At 47.6% G+C, this 21353-nt stretch overlaps 1 protein-coding gene across 1 annotated transcript in view; it reads left to right on the plus strand.

The window, feature by feature from the left end:
- LOC147693239 (tyrosinase-like) overlaps window positions 1–15121 on the plus strand; it is a 195223-nt gene extending 180102 nt beyond the window's left edge. The window contains exon 4 of the mRNA XM_086933202.1: window positions 14426–15121. Coding sequence (XP_086789328.1) covers window positions 14426–14636 — 211 coding nt within the window. The 3' untranslated portion in view covers window positions 14637–15121. The remainder of the gene's footprint in view (window positions 1–14425) is intronic.
- Window positions 15122–21353: the final 6232 nt, after the last annotated feature.

Raw genomic sequence — 21353 nt, forward strand, 5'->3', positions numbered from 1 at the left:
AGCTCTCCAACAGGGCACGATGTTCACCATTGCTACCTTGCACACTCCTTATGCCATGCACTAGCGATGGGGTCACTCCTCGCTTGTCCAGTGGGACCACAGGGACTGTTCCTGGTGACCGAAAACAGGGCTCCAAATTATATACCTAAAAAAAACACACTTGTAATTGAATTAAAGAATGGATCAAAACTGCTGATCCAAAGACACAGACTTTTCCTCATCACAGACTAAAGAAAGATCACACGGGCGTTCTATCCCAGCCACACATCGTAAAAAAGCTTCATTTGCTTTTAAATAGTAAACGTGGGTGTTACCATCCTGAAGAAGTCCTTTTCCCGAGGCTGAGGTGACTGTATCTGGGCACACTGCCTGCTCACACGTGGTCAGTGAGCGTCAAGATCTGCGCTGAGAACATGAGTACACAGAAGAGACTCGCTGAATGCCGAGACAGGAGCTCTCATAGACAGCCGCCAATTACAGGCTGCCCAATCAGGGGCCGCCCCCAGGGACACCTCCCATGACAGGGCAGTCCCTCTCCACAAAGATTCCTGAATTACTGGGGTTACACAAAGGAGACGCATTCCGAAAACGAACACTCACCAGATGGCACTCAACTTCGCCCTCTTAAAACGCGAGAGAGAGTTGCACTAGCGTCAAGAGTGGGTACAGTGTTTTAAAACAAGTATTTGCAATGAAAACGGACTTGCATTTACACAAGACGTATTGCAGTTGAAACAGGAGCTTAGAAGCCACAAACAGTGGGGAGGGCTCGGGCGAGAAGGCGCGGACTGCGGGAGGGGGGCATGGGAAGAAAAGAGTGCTGTGCAACAGTGGAATAAAAGGGGCCAACAGCGATGGAAAGACACAAATGATGACATGGCGGTCATAGGGAGGGACTAACAAGCCTAAAACCAATCAGAAGTCAGCATTTAAGACACAAGCCAATGAAAAAGATGGGCAGAGAGTGGGCAGAGCTATAATGGAGCTTCCACTTCATGATGAATACTGCATTCCTCACAAAGCGAGCAGTACATGCGCGCTGCCGCTATAGGCTCGACCTAAAAAGAAACATCAGCAAAAGGCTGGATTGTGTTTATATTCCAGTGATGCTGGGCTCATCCGTGGTGCCTGTCCTGTACACTCTCAAAATCATTTGAGTAAAAATTCACTTTCTGATAAAGAGAAAGCAGCATGTGTGCATTAGCTGCATTTCATTGAAACTACTGTGGACATTACATTCAGTAAAAGGATGGAAGAACTATCAATGCTTCAGTGTATGTTGGATGGTGTACATGTGCAATGTGTTTTGATCTGGATTTAGCTAAAGATTACAACCCTAAGAGAGATAAGGTGATACCTGACATAGTTGATAGTATTTATATGTCACTATTGGCTTCAGGTTCATTGCATGAGGCTTCTCTTCCATTGCAGGTCTCATTGGAGGCCACACAGACGTGACTCCTTTTTGAAGTAATAGCCTTTCCTAATTATGCCTTTCCTAATTATGTGGAGAAGTGTGGCTCACCGATTAGAGTGGCACACCCTGAGGCAGAGGTCTGGCCCGGGACCAGGGTTCAATTCCCGACGCGGCACGGTCTTGGGCTCAATGTCCACGGACTCGATAATTCTCGCCTCGGTGCCTATTCTAATCATGGGTTCCACTCTGCAACTCTGGGCAATAGCTTGCTTAATCTCGACAATGGCCCTGAAAGCGCTAAGATGCCTGGCCTCACCTTGGAGGTGCCCAGTAAGGGGCATCTCACAGGGAAAGCCAGGAAGGGTTCCACAGCGGTATACAGCGCCAAGATACCTTCTAGGTGATAGTGCGCTTTACAAGTATACACACATTACATTTTTATATTACATGCTGTGATTTTGGAAACTATTTGTGTCGAAAGTAAAAAATGGTCGGGCGATTGAGTCGATGTCTCTCAGGTAGTTTTGCCCGGCGTAAAACGCCTTTAATACCATACAAGGGTTATCAAACAAAGAGGCAGGCGCTGGAGGCAGGAAGACAGGAAACATGTTTTATTCGGACGGAGCAGAACACATCAGATCGGACAACAAGGTATCGTCTCGAGGTGCACTGACAACCTCTCTGAGGCCTGGCCTCTTATACACTGGTTTATGGCATGTGACCACTCTTTATTACAATAAAGACATTGTGAAGTAAGGAAAAAAGGCATCCCCGGAACCCCCCCCCCCTTTTCCGGCTCATTCCAACACGTGGCTACAGTAGAGGTCCTCACCCACATACAATAGGAGGGGGCTATCACGCAGCTGGGTGTTCTGCCGATTTCTTTGGAATGTGTGCGCCTGATCGGATCTCAGGGGGTGGGGAGGCCATGATCAATAGTAGCTCCTTTGAAGAGGGGCGACTTCATACAGTAGGGGGCAATAAACTGTATCCTCCGGTCAAGTGATGGCCTGGGATCTGTGCAGACAATCGGGCTCAGAGGAAGGGGTCATCAAAGGAGAGATATTCATGAAAGAAATGGTTCCGCGTAGAGGAAGGGGTTTATCAATAGAGGGGTATTCATGAAAGGGAGGGAGGTGTTGGTCAGGCGCGGGGTGTGATTCCCAGGGACAGAGTCACACGGAAGGAGAGGGTTTATGAATTGTGCATGTTAGAGCGGGGGCAGCCAGGGTGCGTGGGGGATGCTTGCAGGGTCAGGGAAGTGCGCTAACGATCGATCGTGAACAGGGAGACCATGGCACCTAAAGTGGCTGCCGTGCATATTCGTACGTGAGTCTGAGGAATGGGCAAGATGGCGCAGATGATGTTCAGTTCGCAAACTAAAATTCCACAGTCCTCCCTTTTAACATGTCTCGCCAGATTGTCAATTCGGATCTATCCCCATAAGACCACATATTTCTATCTCATAGAGGGGACTCATGTGCTCAGTTCTGAAGTCCAAAGTCTTAGGGCACATGCAGTCAGAAATGAGTGAACACAAAGGTGGCAAACATTGAATTCCTAGGCAACACCCACATAGTACCACAACCGGTATCAATATAAATGTGAACAACCTCCATCCCCAATCCTTCAAGGTATCCCAAAACCAGCTTCCAAGCGACCATCCTTCTTGCTCCTGGTGAACCTCTGAGGAAAGTCTGTGAAGGTGTTTGATTGCTTTGTAGACTGAAGGCGAGTTATCTGGCACGTAGGTGCAACAGCTGGATCCGATGATGCGGCATGCTCCTCCACGGTCGGCTAGAACCACATCTAGGACAAGGCGGTTTTGAAGAGCCACCAGGCGGACTGCCTGAAGCTCAGCCGTGTTGTTAGCGAGGATGCCAGCCGTGATGTTAATGGTCGTTTCTACTGCCTGGGTCAGGTGTCGGATAGCGCGGCTGTTTGCCATCGGGCCCCACAGAGGAACAAGTCCCTTCACCGCATCCAGGAACTGTGCCCCGGTGGAGTCGGCTTGTCCAATGTCTCCGGCGCGCTTCTGCCGGTGATGGTTGGCTGGGGCCACATACGTGGGAGGGAGAATGAAGGCGATGTAGCACGTACCCCCCCAACCTTTTGGGAGCCAAGTGTAAGCTTTGGTACTGCAAAGTACACATCTGGCCACTTAAGTCCTGTGGTGGCCACTATTTTTGACAGTTTTAGCTTCAATGCAGCATTGTGTCGCTCGACTAAGCCAGCGGATTGGGGGTGGAAGACCGCATGAAACCTCTGTTTTACACCCAACCCCTTCAAGATTAGTTGGATAACTTCAGCTATGAAGTGGGGGCCGTTGTCGCTCCATAAAATTCGACAAAGGCCGTAGCGAGGGAAAAACTCTTTCAGTAGTACTTTGGCAGTAGTCATGGCAGTGTTATCACGGGTTGGATAGGCTTCTACCTATTTGCTGAAGGCACATACAATGACTAACACATATTTCAAGCTTTGGCATCTTTCTAGCTGGATGTAGTCCATCTGGAGGACCTCAAAGGGGTGGTCGGGGATCCCAAACCCTCCCCGGGATACCACAGTTCCTTTCCCGGGGTTGTGCTGCAGGCAGAGAAGGCACTGCTGGACCAGGCGATTGGCTGAGTCGGGGATTTTGTCGTTGTGCCAGACTTTGGAAATGAGTTCAGTCATGGGGGCAGATCCTATGTGTGCAGGGGAGTGCGCCATAGTCAGTATGGGAATCAGGTATGAGTCAGGCCGCAACCATTTGTTTGCATCTTTTGTCCGCCAACAGCCTTCATCGTCCTTCAAACCCACCCGTGCCCACTCGGTCAGTTCGTGAGGGGTGCTGGCCGACTGGATGTCTCTAATCGTCTCCCTAGCATCAGTCAATTTTTCTGCTTGTGACCTGGTCACATACATGCGTTCCGGGAGAAGTATTCTGATACGTCTTCCTGGGGTTTCTGACGGCAAGCCGTGACTATCGACCAATCTACCTTTTTCTCTGGGATCAATGTCTTTAGCTTCTGAACTATTTTGTCCGGAAGTTCCAGTATGTCTTTTACTGGTTTCTTTCCGGGCTCTCGCCGTCTATCTAGCTCACTGAGTTGATTCCAGGTATGTCCGAACAGATCTGTGTGATCGGCTTTCCGGATTTGCTTCCACACGTCAGCCGGCAGACATAACCCGAAGAACAAGTCAATGTCCGCTAGAGTCATTATCGTTGAACCCAAGGCTGTGCCTAATTCGGTATAAAATGCTGTCGGGTTCTTTCTTAAATCAGGTAGCGTTTGCCTAAAAGTTAGGATATCCTGTCGATCCCATGGTTGATAAACCCAATTGTACACAACCCTCCCTTTTGCATCTGCGTGGTTGATATCATCATTTGTTCCCTGACCTCTTGGGGGAACCCAGTAGGGGGCCGCTTCTCTGATAGGCATCATAGTGTTGGCTACTTCTGATGAGGACCCAGTCGTTTCAGAGGCTGTAATCTTGACTTCTGGTTTCTGTTCCGTGAGGTGGCGGAAGACTTCAAGCGTTTGCATGAAGAGGTCCGTCACATCATGCTCAGTCCCATCTCCAACATCGACCTTTCTATATAAAGTTGTCAGTTTAGCAGGACCCTTATTCTGATACCTGTCCTCATATGCGTTCAGGGTGTGGTAGCTGAATCGTAAAATGAAATGCCGCCTGTGGCTACCGGCATGTGAATTGTGCATATCCATCGTATATTCTTCGCTCTCCTTCTGTTCCACCAGTGTCTTTGCTATCTTGTCAATCCCATCCCGTTCATCTTTGCTCAACCTATTTGATCTGGCTGGTGGCTGCTTGCTAGTCTCGAGTTCATCTGATGTTGTTACCAATGTGGCCGGTGCGAAGGCCGCGAGGGCCGGGGCACTAGCACTAAGGTCACCCCCGTCCGCACTCGGAACTGGAAGGTGTTGTACTAGAGGCTGGCAGGGGGCATATGGAGGGGGCATGTAGATGATTGGAGGACCTAGCAGTAACTCGTCGTTCGCCCGTTGTTTGGAGGGCACCTCAGGGTAGAGCGTAGAGGGGGTCCTAACAGGGCATTGGCCTGCCGATCCTGATTCTTGCATTTGTCTAGCTTCCTCTTTCCCTTTTATTTCTTCATCTAGTTTTTTAGCGGCCAGGTGGGCTGCCTTTCGTAACTTTTTCCCTATTTTTGCTTCTTCTCTTTTCTTTCGTTGTTCTGCTTCTTTGCGCCACATGCCGACACTATTGAGCATGGTGGGCGTTGCTCTATTTTTTCTAACGGCTGCTTCTAACGTTTTTATTTTATGATCATCAAAGGAACCTATCAGTGGCCACTGACTTTCGGGGTCCTTCTTTGTATATTTATGCCATAACTTACTATAAGCTATAGCGACTAGTCCATGCTTAGTGAACATGTCCTTATTAGGGGTGCCCTCCAATGGAGCTGGATGGTTCACCTCTAATAAGCGGTCCGGGTTGTTCCAACTACCAATCAGTGGGGAGAAGACAGGCATGACAGATTACAACGGGGGACAAAGGTCCGCACTACCTATCCTTCACTGCTCGCAAAGACTGGACAGAATATTTCTATTCTCCGTTATTTGCAAGCAGAGAATATCTCAAAGGCACTATACTGCAAACAATCTATGTTCGGCAATCAATCAGTAGGGAGAAAAATAGGCACGACAGATTACAACGGGGGACAAAAGTCCACGTTACCTACCCTTCGCTATCTGCAAAGGGGGACAGAATATTTCTATTCCTCCCCGTTTGTAGGCAGGGAATATCTCAAAGAGCGACAAAACAAATACTAGTATTTCAGATAGGCAAACAATCAATCAATTCGTAATTCGTCGTGTTTCACGACCTTACCCGGACCGCATGGACAGTTTCTCGTCTTCCGTCTCCAGCGCCCGATCGTCCTCTATTTTCTGTTGTTTACTGCGGCACTCCTGATGGTTCCCAGTCAGGACCGTAGATCACTCGAGAGAGGTCTGCTTGGAATCAGTGAAGTTCGGATGACCGGCTGCCAGACGAGGGTCTATCGGGCAGGTGCACTTCCGATCGTTGCAGTCGTTCACTCTGTCGTCGGGACCTCTCCCACTGGATCCACGTGTCACTGATGGGACGCCAATTGTCGAAAGTAAAAAATGGTCGGGCGATTGAGTCGATGTCTCTCAGGTAGTTTTGCCCGGCGTAAAACGCCTCTTATACCATACAAGGGTTATCAAACAAAGAGGCAGGCACTGGAGGCAGGAAGACAGGAAACAAGTTTTATTCCGACGGAGCAGAACACATCAGATCGGACAACAAGGTATCGTCTCGAGGTGCTCTGACAACCTCTCTGAGGCCTGGCCTCTTATACACTGGTTTATGGCATGTGACCACTCTTTATTACAATAAAGACATTGTGAAGTAAGGAAAAAAGGCATCCCCGGAACCCCCCCCCCCTTTCCGGCTCATTCCAACACGTGGCTACAGTAGAGGTCCTCACCCACATACAATAGGAGGGGGCAATCAGGCAGCTGGGTGTTCCGCCGATTCCTTTGGAATGTGTGCGCCTGATCGGATCTCAGGGGGTTGGGAGGCCATGATCAATAGTAGCTCCTTTGAAGAGGAGCGACTTCATACAGTAGGGGGCAATAAACTGTATCCTCTGGCCAAGTGATGGCCTGGGATCTGTGCAGACAATCGGGCTCAGAGGAAGGGTCATCAAAGGAGAGATATTCATGAAAGGAATGGTTCCGCGTGGACAATTGATGTAGAGGAAGGGGTTTATCAATAGAGGGGTATTCATGAAAGGGAGGGAGGTGTTGGTCAGGCGAGGGGTGTGATTCCCAGGGACAGAGTCACACGGAAGGAGAGGGTTTATGAATTCTGAATGTGAGAGCGGGGGCAGCCAGGGTGCGTGGGGGATGCTTGCAGGGTCAGGGAAGTGCGCTAACGATTGATCGTGAACAGGGAGACCATGGCACCTAAAGTGGCTGCCGTGCATATTCGTACGTGAGTCTGAGGAATGGGCAAGATGGCGCAGATGATGTTCAGTTCGCAAACTAAAATTCCACATTTGCTGAAGAGACAGAATCTGTATTTCTCCTAGGCTATTAGAACAATATCATTATCATCATTGCTGTGATAACTATTATGCTTCAGAAGATTATAACTACCAACTAAACAATTAAAGGCATAAAACATTCTGCATCACATTTAATTGTGGCTCATTTTTCAGGTGCGCCATTTCAATATGATGATTATTCCACAGTTTTTGCTAAGCCTGACATCTATTCATTTTCAGTTTTTTCACCTCCTAGGGAATGGGTTTACACTATGCCAGTGAAAGCTGTGCTATTTTGCCTTCAAAATGCATCTATTCACTGTCGGGAAATTAGAAAGTGATACTTAAAGCCTAATTACAGGAGAGCCTACAAAATTGATTGATTGTACTTTTTCATCTCTTGCTGGAGCACCTCTGTTTTTATTACAAAAAAAGATCAAAATATTAGACTGTGTATAGACTATATATGTTTAAACAATTCAGGATCAAGGACACATGTCCTTTAGCTCTTATAGAAGACATTTTGGAGTCTGTACAATGAAAACAAGAATTGACCGCAAGTGAAAAACGGCTTTTCACACCCAGATTAGGTATTTTGTAATGCCCCTTCAATTCATTATGAATCGCTGTACCTGGATGATATGTTGTGTTGTTCTAAGATATTTTCTGAGCACCAAAAGATTTCAATGTCAGGTTATCAAGACTCCAGCCACATCAGTGAGCTTGAAAGCCTGTGGAATAGGAGTTGGAGAAGGAGATCTGTGTATCTTTGATTCATACTGATTACTTCAGTGCTCAATAGATTTAAAGAAGGTGTTGGACATCCTTAAATGACCTTCTCCTTCCTATGTCAAATAGATAGACATGTTTCTCAAATTTGAATATTGATTTTGCAGTGATAACAAGTGACAGCATTCACATCTTGAAGATGGATACCATGAATGTTTTTGCTGTGATTAAGCTTATGAGAGTGTTCACTCAAGCTTCAACTTTCTGCAACGCAGGTGCCTCTAAATAGTTCACTGTAGAGATGGATACTTCTGAAGGAGCTTTTATTGCTGTAACGGTCTTGGTGAGTTCCAACTTAGGGACCCAAGGGGGAACCAGATCCGGTACCCCTGGTGCAGGTGTTCTGTCTCTTTCTGGGCTGTTTATAAAGGTTCCGGAAGTGGGAGTGCAATATGTATGGAGTGATAGTAATGAGCTTACCTTTTCATTGGTCGCCATGGGCTATCAACTTCCAGAGTTCCCTGCTTTCATTAAGGGCAGCAGCTTCAAAGAGATTCTCCCATAAGAGGATTTACCAGTCCTTAGGTGCTCTTACTTAGACCAGCTATATATCTAAACCTGGGTGGTGAACTCGGCTCCTCTTGCAGAGTTTGCAGGGTTTTCAGCACTCTGTGCGGAGCTTGGGAATTCCGAAAAAAACTCACCTTCGCGCAGCAGAGCAGAGTTTTTTCCTCGCTTGCGTTCACCAACGTCAAGTTGGCGAGCGCAAGCGAGGAAAATCCACCTCCCGGCGAAATTTTTCCTTGATCACGATTGTCAACTTCAACTTGGCGAGCGCGAGCGTGAAAAATAAACCTCCCGCTGAGATTTCTTAACGCGGGGGGGTCAGGTTTCTCATTGCTAGTGTTCGCGTTGAGAATGCTGCCTCTCAAGTAAAAATGTATTTGAGTGGCAGAAATGGAAAGAAGGGACTACTTCCGCTGTGCAAGGTGCCGTTCGCAATGATTGCACAGTGCGGACAAGCATCCGGCACTGTGCAATCACTACGAACGGCATTTCTCTATGGAACTACGCCACTTGTGGAGCTCCACGTAGTGGAACTCCGCCCAGGGTTACTTATATCCTTTTCTCCTTGCTCAGATCATGTTGTAATCCCCAAGGGCTAGGGGTAGCTCATCTTTCTTATCATTGCAGGTTTTGTTATACCAGGAATGCTCATACTTTAGGGAAGGTAGAGTAACACCATTTTGGTGCACAAAGCACTCCCCTAGCAACATGAAAAGGAACTTGTAGATCTTTATAATGTCATTCTGTCATACTTCATCTCTAGGATGCACTATAACCACGTATTGTAATTCCAGAGAGGCATATATAAGGGCTTTAGTCATGTGTTCTCCAGTGGCCATGATCCCTACTACATTATCCAAAGTAATTCTCCGCTTATCGCTGGAGGGGGCAGGTTTGTGTTTAACAAAACCATAATGTTCACCATAAGGTCAAGCAAATCTTTTAAAGAACAATGAAGGGTGTTACGATCGCTGTCTTCTCTGCTTAATACAGTAATAAAGTATTCAAATCACCAGTGGCTTCCAGGTTGTACCAAGGTGGTGAACATGATTACCCATGAGTAATAGGTACCCCTCAGGTCTGTTTCTACCTCGGCCCTCTGCCCACTAGGATTCTCATTAAGAGTTGTGAGGAGAGGCTCAAACAACTGAATATCAACAAGGGAACTAACCTTCTACAAGCATATCATAGCAAAAATATCAACAACCAGAAAATTGCATATATATATAGGTATTGATTTACGATTCTTTTTAGCTTTTTAAATATAAATGTACCACCTCTGCTGATACTCTTTTAAGAACATCAATGGCCTAAATACGAGGCATTAAGGGCACTGCTCAGGAGCGTCAACTGAGCCACCAAGCACAAGGGCAACTGATTCATCAGGAGCCCCATCCAACACATGCATCAACGGTCCAAATACGGTGCATGAAGGGCGCAGCTCATGTGCGTCAATGGCGCCGCCAAGTACATGGGGCTACTGATTCATCAGGAGCCCCATCCAACACATGCATCAATGGCCCAAATACGGTGCATGAAGGGCGCAGCTCATGCGCGTCAATGGCGCCCCCGAGTACCTGGGGCTACTGATTCATCAGAAGCCCCATCCAACACATGCATCAATGGCCCAAATACGGTGCATGAAGGGCGCAGCTCATGCGCGTCAATGGCACAGCTAAGTACATGGGGCTACTGATTCATCAGAAGCCCCATACAACACATGCATCAATGGCCCAAATACGGTGCATGAAGGGTGCAGCTCATGTGCGTCAATGGCGCCGCCAAGTACATGGGGCTACTGATGCATCAGAAGCCCCATACAATACATGCATCAATGGCCCAAATACGGTGCATGAAGGTCGCAGCTCATGCGCGTCAATGGCACAGCTAAGTACATGGGGCTACTGATTCATCAGAAGCCCCATACAACATATGCATCAATGGCCCAAATACGGTGCATGAAGGGCGCAGCTCATGCGCGTCAATGGCGCCCCCGAGTACCTGGGGCTACTGATTCATCAGAAGCCCCATCCAACACATGCATCAATGGCCCAAATACGGTGCATGAAGGGCGCAGCTCATGTGCGTCAATGGCGCCGCCAAGTACCTGGGGCTACTGATTCATCAGAAGCCCCATACAACACATGCATCAATGGCCCAAATACGGTGCATGAAGGGCGCAGCTCATGTGCGTCAATGGCGCCGCCAAGTACATGGGGCTACTGATTCATCAGAAGCCCCATCCAACACATGCATCAATGGCCCAAATACGGTGCATGAAGGGCGCAGCTCATGTGCGTCAATGGCGCCGCCAAGTACCTGGGGCTACTGATTCATCAGAAGCCCCATACAACACCTGCATCAATGGCCCAAATACGGTGCATGAAGGGCGCAGCTCATGTGCGTCAATGGCGCCGCCAAGTACATGGGGCTACTGATTCATCAGAAGCCCCATCCAACACATGCATCAATGGCCCAAATACGGTGCATGAAGGGCGCAGCTCATGTGCGTCAATGGCGCCGCCAAGTACATGGGGCTACTGATTCATCAGAAGCCCCATACAACACATGCATCAATGGCCCAAATACGGTGCATGAAGGGCGCAGCTCATGTGCGTCAATGGCGCCGCCGAGTACATGGGGCTACTAATTCATCAGAAGCCCCATACAACACATGCATCAATGGCCCAAATACGGTGCATGAAGGGCGCAGCTCATGCGCGTCAATGGCGCCCCCGAGTACCTGGGGCTACTGATTCATCAGAAGCCCCATCCAACACATGCATCAATGGCCCAAATACGGTGCATGAAGGGTGCAGCTCATGTGCGTCTATGGCGCCGCCAAGTACCTGGGGCTAATGATTCATCAGAAGCCCCATACAACACATGCATCAATGGCCCAAATACGGTGCATGAAGGGCGCAGCTCATGCGCGTCAATGGCACAGCTAAGTACATGGGGCTACTGATGCATCAGTAGCCCCATACAACACATGCATCAATGGCCCAAATACGGTGCATGAAGGGCGCAGCTCATGCACGTCAATGGCACAGCTAAGTACATGGGGCTACTGATGCATCAGAAGCCCCATACAACACATGCATCAATGGCCCAAATACGGTGCATGAAGGGTGCAGCTCATGTGCGTCAATGGCGCTGCCAAGTACCTGGGGCTACTGATTCATCAGAAGCCCCATACAACACATGCATCAATGGCCCAAATACGGTGCATGAAGGGCGCAGCTCATGTGCGTCAATGGCGCCGCCAAGTACCTGGGGCTACTGATTCATCAGAAGCCCCATACATTACATGCATCAATGGCCCAAATACGGTGCATGAAGGGCGCAGCTCATGTGCGTCAATGGCGCCGCCAAGTACCTGGGGCTACTGATGCATCAGAAGCCCCATACAACACATGCATCAATGGCCCAAATATGTGCATGAAGGGCGCAGCTCATGTGCGTCAATGGCGCCGCCAAGTACATGGGGCTACTGATGCATCAGAAGCCCCATACAACACATGCATCAATGGCCCAAATACGTGCATGAAGGGCGCAGCTCATGTGCGTCAATGGCGCCGCCAAGTACATGGGGCTACTGATTCATCAGAAGCCCCATACAACACATGCATCAATTCCCAAATACGGTGCATGAAGGGTGCAGCTCATGTGTGTCAATGGCGCCGCCAAGTACATGGGGCTACTGATTCATCAGAAGCCCCATCCAACACATGCATCAATGGCCCAAATACGGTGCATGAAGGGCGCAGCTCATGCGCGTCAATGGCGCCGCCAAGTACATGGGGCTAATGATTCATCAGAAGCCCCATACAACACATGCGTCAATGGCCCAAATACGGTGCATGAAGGGCGCAGCTCATGTGCGTCAATGGCGCCCCCGACTACCTGGGGCTACTGATGCATCAATAGCCCCATACAAACCATGCATCAATGGCCCAAATACGGTGCATGAAGGGCGCAGCTCATGAGCGTCAATAACGCCCCTGACTACCTGGGGCTACTGATGCATCAGTAGCCCCATACAACACATGCATCAATGGTCCCAGAAAGTACATTAATGGCTGTGCACAGTGCCAGCATCAGTGATCAACTACAGTACGTGCATCATTGTTACCCTAAAGTACACAAGTAAGTCCACATAGTGCTGACATCAGTGGAGCCTCAGTGGCCATTGTGGCTATAGTCATACATGATACCTGTATCAGTGCCCGACACATAAACTGTATCAAGGACCCAAAGCAGTGCTTGCATTGACGGCCCCAGGCAGTAGAGGGAATCAATGGCTCCATAAAGTAAAGCAAATTCATTATTAGTAGCCGCAACCAATAATGGGAGCCATTTATGCAGCAGCCCCTCACTGCCCCCTGCCAGGCTGCACACCCCCTGAGTCACTTAGTACAGTGCTGATCAGCAGCTTGCATCAGTGGGGCCAGAGGAAAGCCAGAGGGTGCTCGAGGGTCAGTCTGTGGCTGGTGAACCGCCACGTGGAAGCACAGCGGATGGCTTGGAGCAGCTTCTCTGCTCACATGCTTACCACTCTCATATATGGATGTAGCAGCCCTGTGGTGCGGGGTCACATGATGGGCTCTAGAACATGTTGTTGTTGGGGTAGCATTGCCCTCTGTAGATATGCTCTCTTCGGAGCAATGCTGCGGTGTGTCACTGTGAGCTCCTTTATGTAATACTTTCCTATATGAAGGCGCTCTTTGTGAGGTACTGCTGGCCAATATTAATGTGCTGACTTTGAGGTAAAGCTGTCCTGTATGAAGGTGTTGTCTTCGATTTAATGCTGTCCTATGTGAATGTGCACTCGTTGAGATAATACTGTTGCACAAGAATGTGTTATTTTTGAGGTTCTGCTGGCCAATATTAATGTGCTGACTTTGAGGTTCTGCTGTCCTGTATGAAGGTGTTGTTTTTGAGGTAATGCTGCCGTGTATGAATGGGCTCTCTTTCAATTCTGCTTTCCAGTGTGAATTTGCTCTCCTTGAGATAATGCTTTCCTGTGTGAAGGTGCTGTCTTTGGGTGATGCTTTCAAATATAAATGTGGTCTTGTTGAGATAATACTGTTGTGCAGGACTTTGCTCTCTTTGGGGTAATGCTGCCATGAATAAGTCTGCTCACTTTGGGGAAATTCTGGCTTTGGGTAATACTGCCCTGTATGAATTTGCTCTCTTTTGCTTAATCATGCCCTGGGGCAAAACTGTCCTCAAATGTGCTCTCTTTGGGGTGATGCAGTCCTGTATGGATGTGCCCTCTTTGGGGTAATGCTGTACTGTATGGATGTGCCATCTTTGAGGTAATGCTGTACTGTATGGATGTGCCCTCTTTGGGGGAATGCTGTACTGTATTACTCTGATCTATTTGGGGTAATGCTGCCCCTGGGATAATGCTGTCCTGTATGGATCTGATGTATTTAGGTTAATGCTGCCCCTGGGGTAATGCTGTCCTGTATGGATAAGATCGCTCTGAGCTGAGGCTACTATTTACAACCATGATCTGTTCTGTAATGCTGGGCTGTGTCATGAGATGCCTGTACGCTACAGCCAACCCTTTGAATGTGTCCTTCCCATGGCACTGATGTCTTGGTGTGCATAGATTCTCTCTGTGGTAATTTCACATGTGTTAATGTTTCTATGTCTCTCATACTGTGCAGGATGTGTGCCAAGTGGCAGTGGGTCCATTGCAAATCATCTGTTGACTACCCAGAGAATGATGTGCCTTGCCAGGGCCCGAAGGATAACATCTATGCATCCTTACCTCCAAAGCCGCTGGATCTGTACCTGAACCCACCAAGCTACTTTGGCTACTCCTATTCAGACCAAGCCCAGTGGGAGCCCTCACCGTGCCAGCCGGCCTCTGGATGAGGCACAGAGAAACGATCCAGAGGTCCTCTTGTCACCATTTTTTATTTGTGTCACTTATTTGAAAAGTTTCATAAAGTGCGAACATGACCTGTAAATGATATCAGAGCACTGTACATCAGAATAAGGATGCGATTAGTCACTAAGCATGCTAGTTCTAAACAACTAATGTGTGTCTACCTACAGCTCCTTGAGGCCACTCCTACTGCCTCTGGGCGCTGCATGTCAGGCATCTCTCCTTTCTGCCTGAAACCACTTCAACCTGATTAGGTAGCGTCAAATCTCTCACTTACTACTTTTCTGAAAATTGCTTTCAAACATTCTTTTGGGCTTTGCAGTGATAAATGAATATATTTCAGAAAAAAATATCCATGAACAAATTACTCTCTATAATTGACAGATGTAATAATAATAATAAAAATAATTATGATGATGATGACAATTATAATGGCTGATGATGATGATAATAAAAAGTGCTGCTAATTTGCTTATGAGGTTGCAAAATGTTCTTCCAAAATGGCACTTTAAAGGTAGAGGTTGCGGGTTCGGAAGTATCCTCCCTTGCTCATTCTCTTCTGCGATGCTCTGCCTCTTTTGTGATGATGCTTCTCTTCTATGATGCTCCTCCTTTTCTGCGATGCTCCTCCTTTTCTGTGATGCTCCTCCTCTTCTGTGATGCTCCTCCTCTTCTGTGATGCTCCTCCTCTTCTGTGATGCTCATCCTTTTTTGTGATACCCCTTCCCCTTCTTCCATGCTTCTCCTTTTCTGTCATAATCCTCCTCTTCTGTGATGCTCCTCCTCATCTTCTGCCATTCCCCTCCTCTACTGGCATGCTCCTTCTCTTCTGCCATACTTTTCTTCTGCCATGCTCCTCCTCTTCTGTGATGCTCCTCCTCATCTTCTGCCATTCTCCTCCTCTTCTGTCATGCTCCTTCTCTTCTGTGATGCTACTCCTCATCTTCTGCCATTCTCATCCTCTTCTGGCATGCTCCTTCTCTTCTGCCATACTTCTCCTCTTCTGTGATGCTCCTCTCTTATGTGATTTTTTTTCTCTTCTGCCATGCTTGTCCTCTTCTGTGATGCTCCTCCTCTTCTGTGATGCTCCTCCTCTTCTGTGATGCTCCTCCTCATCTTCTGCCATGCTCCTTGTCTTCTGCCATTCTCCTCCTCTTCTGTGATGCTCCTCCTCATCTTCTGCCATGCTCCTTGTCTTCTGCCATTCTCCTCCTCTTCTGTGATGCTCCTCCTCATCTTCTGCCATTCTCCTCCTCTTCTGTGATGCTCCTCCTCATCTTCTGGCATGCTCCTCCTCTTCTGTGATGCTCCTCTGCTCCTCCTCTTCTGTGATGCTCCTCCTCATCTTCTGCCATGTTCCTTGTCTTCTGCCATTCTCCTCCTCTTCTGTGATGCTCCTCCTCATCTTCTGCCATGTTCCTTGTCTTCTGCCATTCTCCTCCTCTTCTGTGATGCTCCTTCTCTTCTCTCATGCTCCTCCCCTTCTGTGATGCTCCTCCTCCTCTTCTGCCATGCTCCTCCTCTTCTGTGATACTCCTCTTCCTCTTCTGCGATGCTCCTCCTCTTCTGTGATGCTCCTCCTCTTCTGTGATGCTCCTTCTCTCCTACAATGCTCCTCTTCTATGATGCTCCTCCTCCTCTTCTGGCACGCTCCTTCTCTTCTGCCATACTTATCCTCTTCTGTGATGCTCCTCTCTTATGTGATTTTCTTTCTCTACTGGCATGCTCCTTCTCTTCTGCCATTCTTCTCCCCTTCTCCCGAGCTCCTCCTCTTCTGTAATGTTCCTCCTCTTCTGTGATGCTCCTCCCCTTCTACCAAGCTCCTCTTCTTCTGGTATGCTCCTCCCCTTATGTGATGCTTCTCCTCTACTTTGATGCCCCCCCCTTCTGGGATGCTCCTCCTCTTCTGTAATGTTCCTCCTCTTCTGTGATTCTCCTCCCCTCCTTTGATGCTCCTCTTCTTCTGGGATGCTCCTCCCCTTATGTGATGCTTCTCCTCTGCTGTGATGCCCCTCCCCTTCTCTGATGCTCCTCCTCTTCTGTGATGCTCCTCCTCTTCTGTGATGTTCCTCCTCTTCTGCCACGCTCCTCCTCTTCTGGGATGCTCCTCCCCTTATGTGATGCTTCTCCTCTGCTGTGATGCCCCTCCCCTTCTCTGATGCTCCTCCTCTTCTGTGATGCTTCTCCCCTTCTACCGAGCTCCTCCTCTTCTGTAATGTTCCTCCTCTTCTGTGATTCTCCTCCCCTTCTGTGATGCTCCTCCTCTTCTTTTATCCTTCTCCACTTCTATGATGCTGCTCCTCTTCTGTGATGCTCCTCCTTGTCTGTAATGTTCCTCCTCTTCTGTGATGCTCCTCCCCTTCTTTGATGCTCCTCCTCTTCTGGGATGCTCTTCCTGTTCTGTGATCCTCCTCTTATGTGAGTCTTCTCTTCTTTGAGAATCTTCCTTTACTTTGAGGCTCTTCATCTTCTGTAATGCTTCTCCTCTTCTGTAATGTTTTGCCTCTTCTGTAATGCTCCTCCTCTTCTGCGATGCTCCTCCTCTTCTGCCATGCGCCTGTTCTTTTGCCGTGCCCCTCTCTTCTGTGATGCTCCTTCCCTTCTATGAGGCTCCTCCTCTTCTGCGATGCTCCTCCTCTTCTGCCATGCGCCTGTTCTTTTGTCGTGCCCCTCTCTTCTGTGATGCTCCTTCCCTTCTATGAGGCTCTTTCTCTTCTGTGATGCTCCTCCTCTTCTGTGATACTCCTCCTCTTCTGGGAATCCCCTCCTCTTCTACCATGCTCCTCCTCTTCTTTGATCCTTCTCCACTTCTATGATGCTGCTCCTCGTCTGTGATGCTCCTTCTCGTCTGTGATTCTGCTTCTCTTCTGTGATGCTCCTCCTCGTCTGTGATGCTCCATCTCTTCTGTGATGCTCCTCCTCATCTGTGATACTCCTCCTCGTCCATGATGCTCCTTCTCTTCTATGATGCTCCCCCTTGTCTGTGATGCTCCTTCTCTTTCGCCATGCTCCTCCTTTTCAGCGATGCTCCTCCTCTTCTGCCATACTCCTCCTCTTCTGCCATGCTCCTCCTATTAAGCTATGCTCCTTCTCTCCTGCAATGCTCATCCTCTTCTGCGATGCTCCTCCTCTTCTGTGATCCCCTCCTTTTATGTGATCTCCCTCCTCTTCTGCCATGCTTCACATCTTCTGCCATATTCCTCCTCTTCTGTGAAACTCCTCCTCTTCTGTGAAACTCCTCCTCTTCTGTGATGCTCCTTCTCTTCTTCAATGCTCCTCTTCTATGATGCTCATCCACTTCTGGCATGCTCCTCCTCTTCTGCCATGCTCCTCCTCTTCTGTGATGCTCTTTCTCTTCTGCCATTCTCCTCTTTTTCTTGGATCCTCCTCCTCTTCTGCAATCCTCCTACTCTTTTGTGATCCTCTTCCTCTTCTGCGATTCTCCTCCTCTTCTGTTATGCTCCTCCTCTTCTGCTATGCTCCTCCTCTTCTGCTATGCTCATTCTCTTCTGCCATTCTCCTCCTCTTCTGCTATGCTCCTCCTATTCTGTGATGTTCCTCCCCTTCTGCGATGCTCCTCCTCTGTGACGCTCCTCCTCTTCTGTGAAGTTTCTCCTCTACTTTCATGCTGCACCTGTTTCTTGAGGCTCTTCCTCTGTGATGCTCTTCCTCTTCTGTGATGTTCCTCCTCTTCTGCCACGCTCCTCCTCTTCTGGGATGCTCCTCCCCTTATGTGATGCTTCTCCTCCGCTGTGATGCCCCTCCCCTTCTCTGATGCTCCTCCTCTTCTGTGATGCTTCTCCCCTTCTACCGTGCTCCTCCTCTTCTGTAATGTTCCTCCTCTTCTGTGATGCTCCTCCACTTCTTTGATGCTCCTCCTCTTCTGGGATGCTCTTCCTGGTCTGTGATCCTCCTCTTATGTGATTCGCCTCCTCTTTGAGACACTTCCTTTACTTTGAGGCTCTTCCTCTTATTTGAGGCTCTTTATCTTCTGTAATGCTTCCCCTCTTCTGTAATGTTCTACCTCTTCTGTAATGCTCCTCCTCTTCTGTGTTGCTCCTCCTCTTCTGTGATGCTCATTCTCTTCTCTCATGCTCCTCCCCTTCTGTGATGCTTCTCCTCTTCTGCGATGCTCCTCCTCTTCTGTCGAGCTCCTCCCCTTCTGTGATGCTCCTCCTCTCCTTTCATGTTCCTCCTTTTTTGTAAGTCTCCTGCTCTTCTGTGAGGCTCCTTCTCTTCTGTGATGCTCCTCATCTTCTCTGAGGCTCCTTCCCTCTTCTGTGATGCTCCTCCTCTTCTGTGGTGCCCCTAGTCTTCTCTGAGGCTCATGGAGTTTTCAGAAAATTAAGTCTCTAATGATGTTATTATTTCCAATCTTACGTCAAACTTGGCACCTTCAATGTATAAATATGCCCACACTTGTCCAAACAAACACACAGTGGTTTGGAGCAGTTCGACTATCTACTTGCCCGACGCGCCCTGCAGCAGCAAGTGCCAAAGGAAGCCGACCCTCCAGCTGACGCACTGAGAGACGCTGTACTTTCTCCAGCCGAGAAATCCAGCTCCAGTGTTTCCAGACTACCCTTGCGGGTTACTGGGAAATCGAGTCCTGAGAGAGAGATACCAGACTACCTACATTCTAAAAACTAAGGTACGGAGTTGATTAGACCCTAACAGAATTCTTGTATTAGATTCTTGGCAAAAGAATACTAAAACTAAGCTACACCTTACTTACTTCTTCCCTTGTACTAGACCTAGGTTAGGTACACCGGGGTAGGCGTATTTTAGAAGCACCAGTTGAGTACTTTTAGTCACTATTTATCACTGTATGTATTTTATGCATTTTAGGTATTTTATGGCTTAGAAACCATATCATGCTTTTACAATATTATTTTATAATACTCTTCGTACTGTATGCTTTGTACTTTACCGCAAGTATTACGGTTGCAGCAGTTCATTTCTTATGCTTGAGAAAGAAGACTGTTCAATAAATATATGTTATTGAAAACACTGTCTCGCTATTTCTCTGCACTTCTGGTGAAACGAAGCATGCACAATTTACTGAGTGAAATAACTATCTATTGTTTCCGCGACTCTAGAGATATATTTCTTATTCTTGGGAAACAAAGTTGTCATGTTTTAAGCAGGTGTCAAAAACTAATCCCTTCTTGTTCATTCGAGAAAGTTTCTAGTGACCTCTGAGCTAGCTGGCACACACACAATTAAGTCTAGTATATTCCGTAGAGACCTAGTCGACTTCAGTCCTACGTCTAAACTACAGGATACACTATTCCAATGCACAGAGCCTATTGGGAATATAGGAACTTAACTACATGGCGCCCAACGTTTGGTAAGGCGATAATTTAACGCTCGATACTAGAGTAACTCAGTCGTGCTTTTCACACAGACCCCTTTTTCCCGTAAAAACTCCAATAGATGTCTTGAGTGGGCCATAACTGAGTAGGACGAAAATCCTATGTATTAGTTTTTGGTTTGTTCAACGTTGAAGGATACAGTGTTTCAAAATATTGTGCACCTAATCTTTGTTTCCTTGAAACTTACTCTGCAAACCTTCGGTCAACAAAATGAAGGAAAGTGACGACAAGAGGGAGAGAGTTGCAGCAGCAGCTCAAGCAGTCTTAGATGACACAAATCTCCAACAGAATGACCCAGTTGCAATAATAATTCCGATAAATATAAGGAAAACCATAACTATAACACTTATAGAAAATGGAGTATCACCAAGAGGTGGTGAAGTAATATTTGTTATAGAGGCACATAAATATCGGCAGACAGAGGTATTCTATTCATGGATTCTGTTTCCTGCAGCAAATGCAGTAACACACGAGTTCTACTACTATAAATTAGAGGAACCACCAGCGGAATACGTTCCTTTTGAGGACGTTGAAATTCCACAAACTTACCAAGATCATCAGCTCTGGTTTAATGGCGCCCTACAACATCAAAATCACATTACCAGGCTCGGTCTACTAGGTAGACCAGAAGCAACATGGCTAGTACTAGCCAGTTATACACCACATCCTGACATTGAAAAAATGACAGCTCCTGAACTGTTAGCTCAGCTAAAACAGCTGATTAAAATACACAGGCAGCTGGTTCAATATGTTCAATATGTCACGAGGACTTTAAAAGTCCAACCAGCTGTAAGAATTCCACAGCACATCCCACACCAGGGGAACACAAACAAAATTACACCACAGACTATACAGTCAGTCATTGGTAAATTACCAGCAAAACAAGAACAAATTCCGTTCTGGTTAGCACAAAAAATTACTCAAATTTAGGCAGTGTTCCCTGATAGTACACCTCATCAGAAACACAGGATTCTGACAATCTGTTTACCAATGGGGATTGCACCATACGTACAGGACTGCGACACTTGGGGTACAGTTTTTGCTTCAATCTGAACTAAAACACATGGTGTCTCGTCTATGGCGGTAATAACAGACGTTCTGAGACAGATTCAAAATGAATACGGTCCAGAACCGGCCTTAAATCTGGGTATAAAATTACAGAAAGATTTCAAACAGGTCTCGGCTATACTATTAGCCAACATCAAAGATGAAGCAGCATCAGTGGCAATCCGCAAAAACTAAAAGAAACAGATATTACTGAGCAACCGTGCCAAAATTATTGAAAAATCTTATGAAGAACTAGATAGAGATAGTTTGGGTGGGAAACCA

Source organism: Lissotriton vulgaris, chromosome 8, assembly GCF_964263255.1.
Source record: "Lissotriton vulgaris chromosome 8, aLisVul1.2, whole genome shotgun sequence".
NCBI classification, from domain to species: domain Eukaryota; kingdom Metazoa; phylum Chordata; class Amphibia; order Caudata; family Salamandridae; genus Lissotriton; species Lissotriton vulgaris.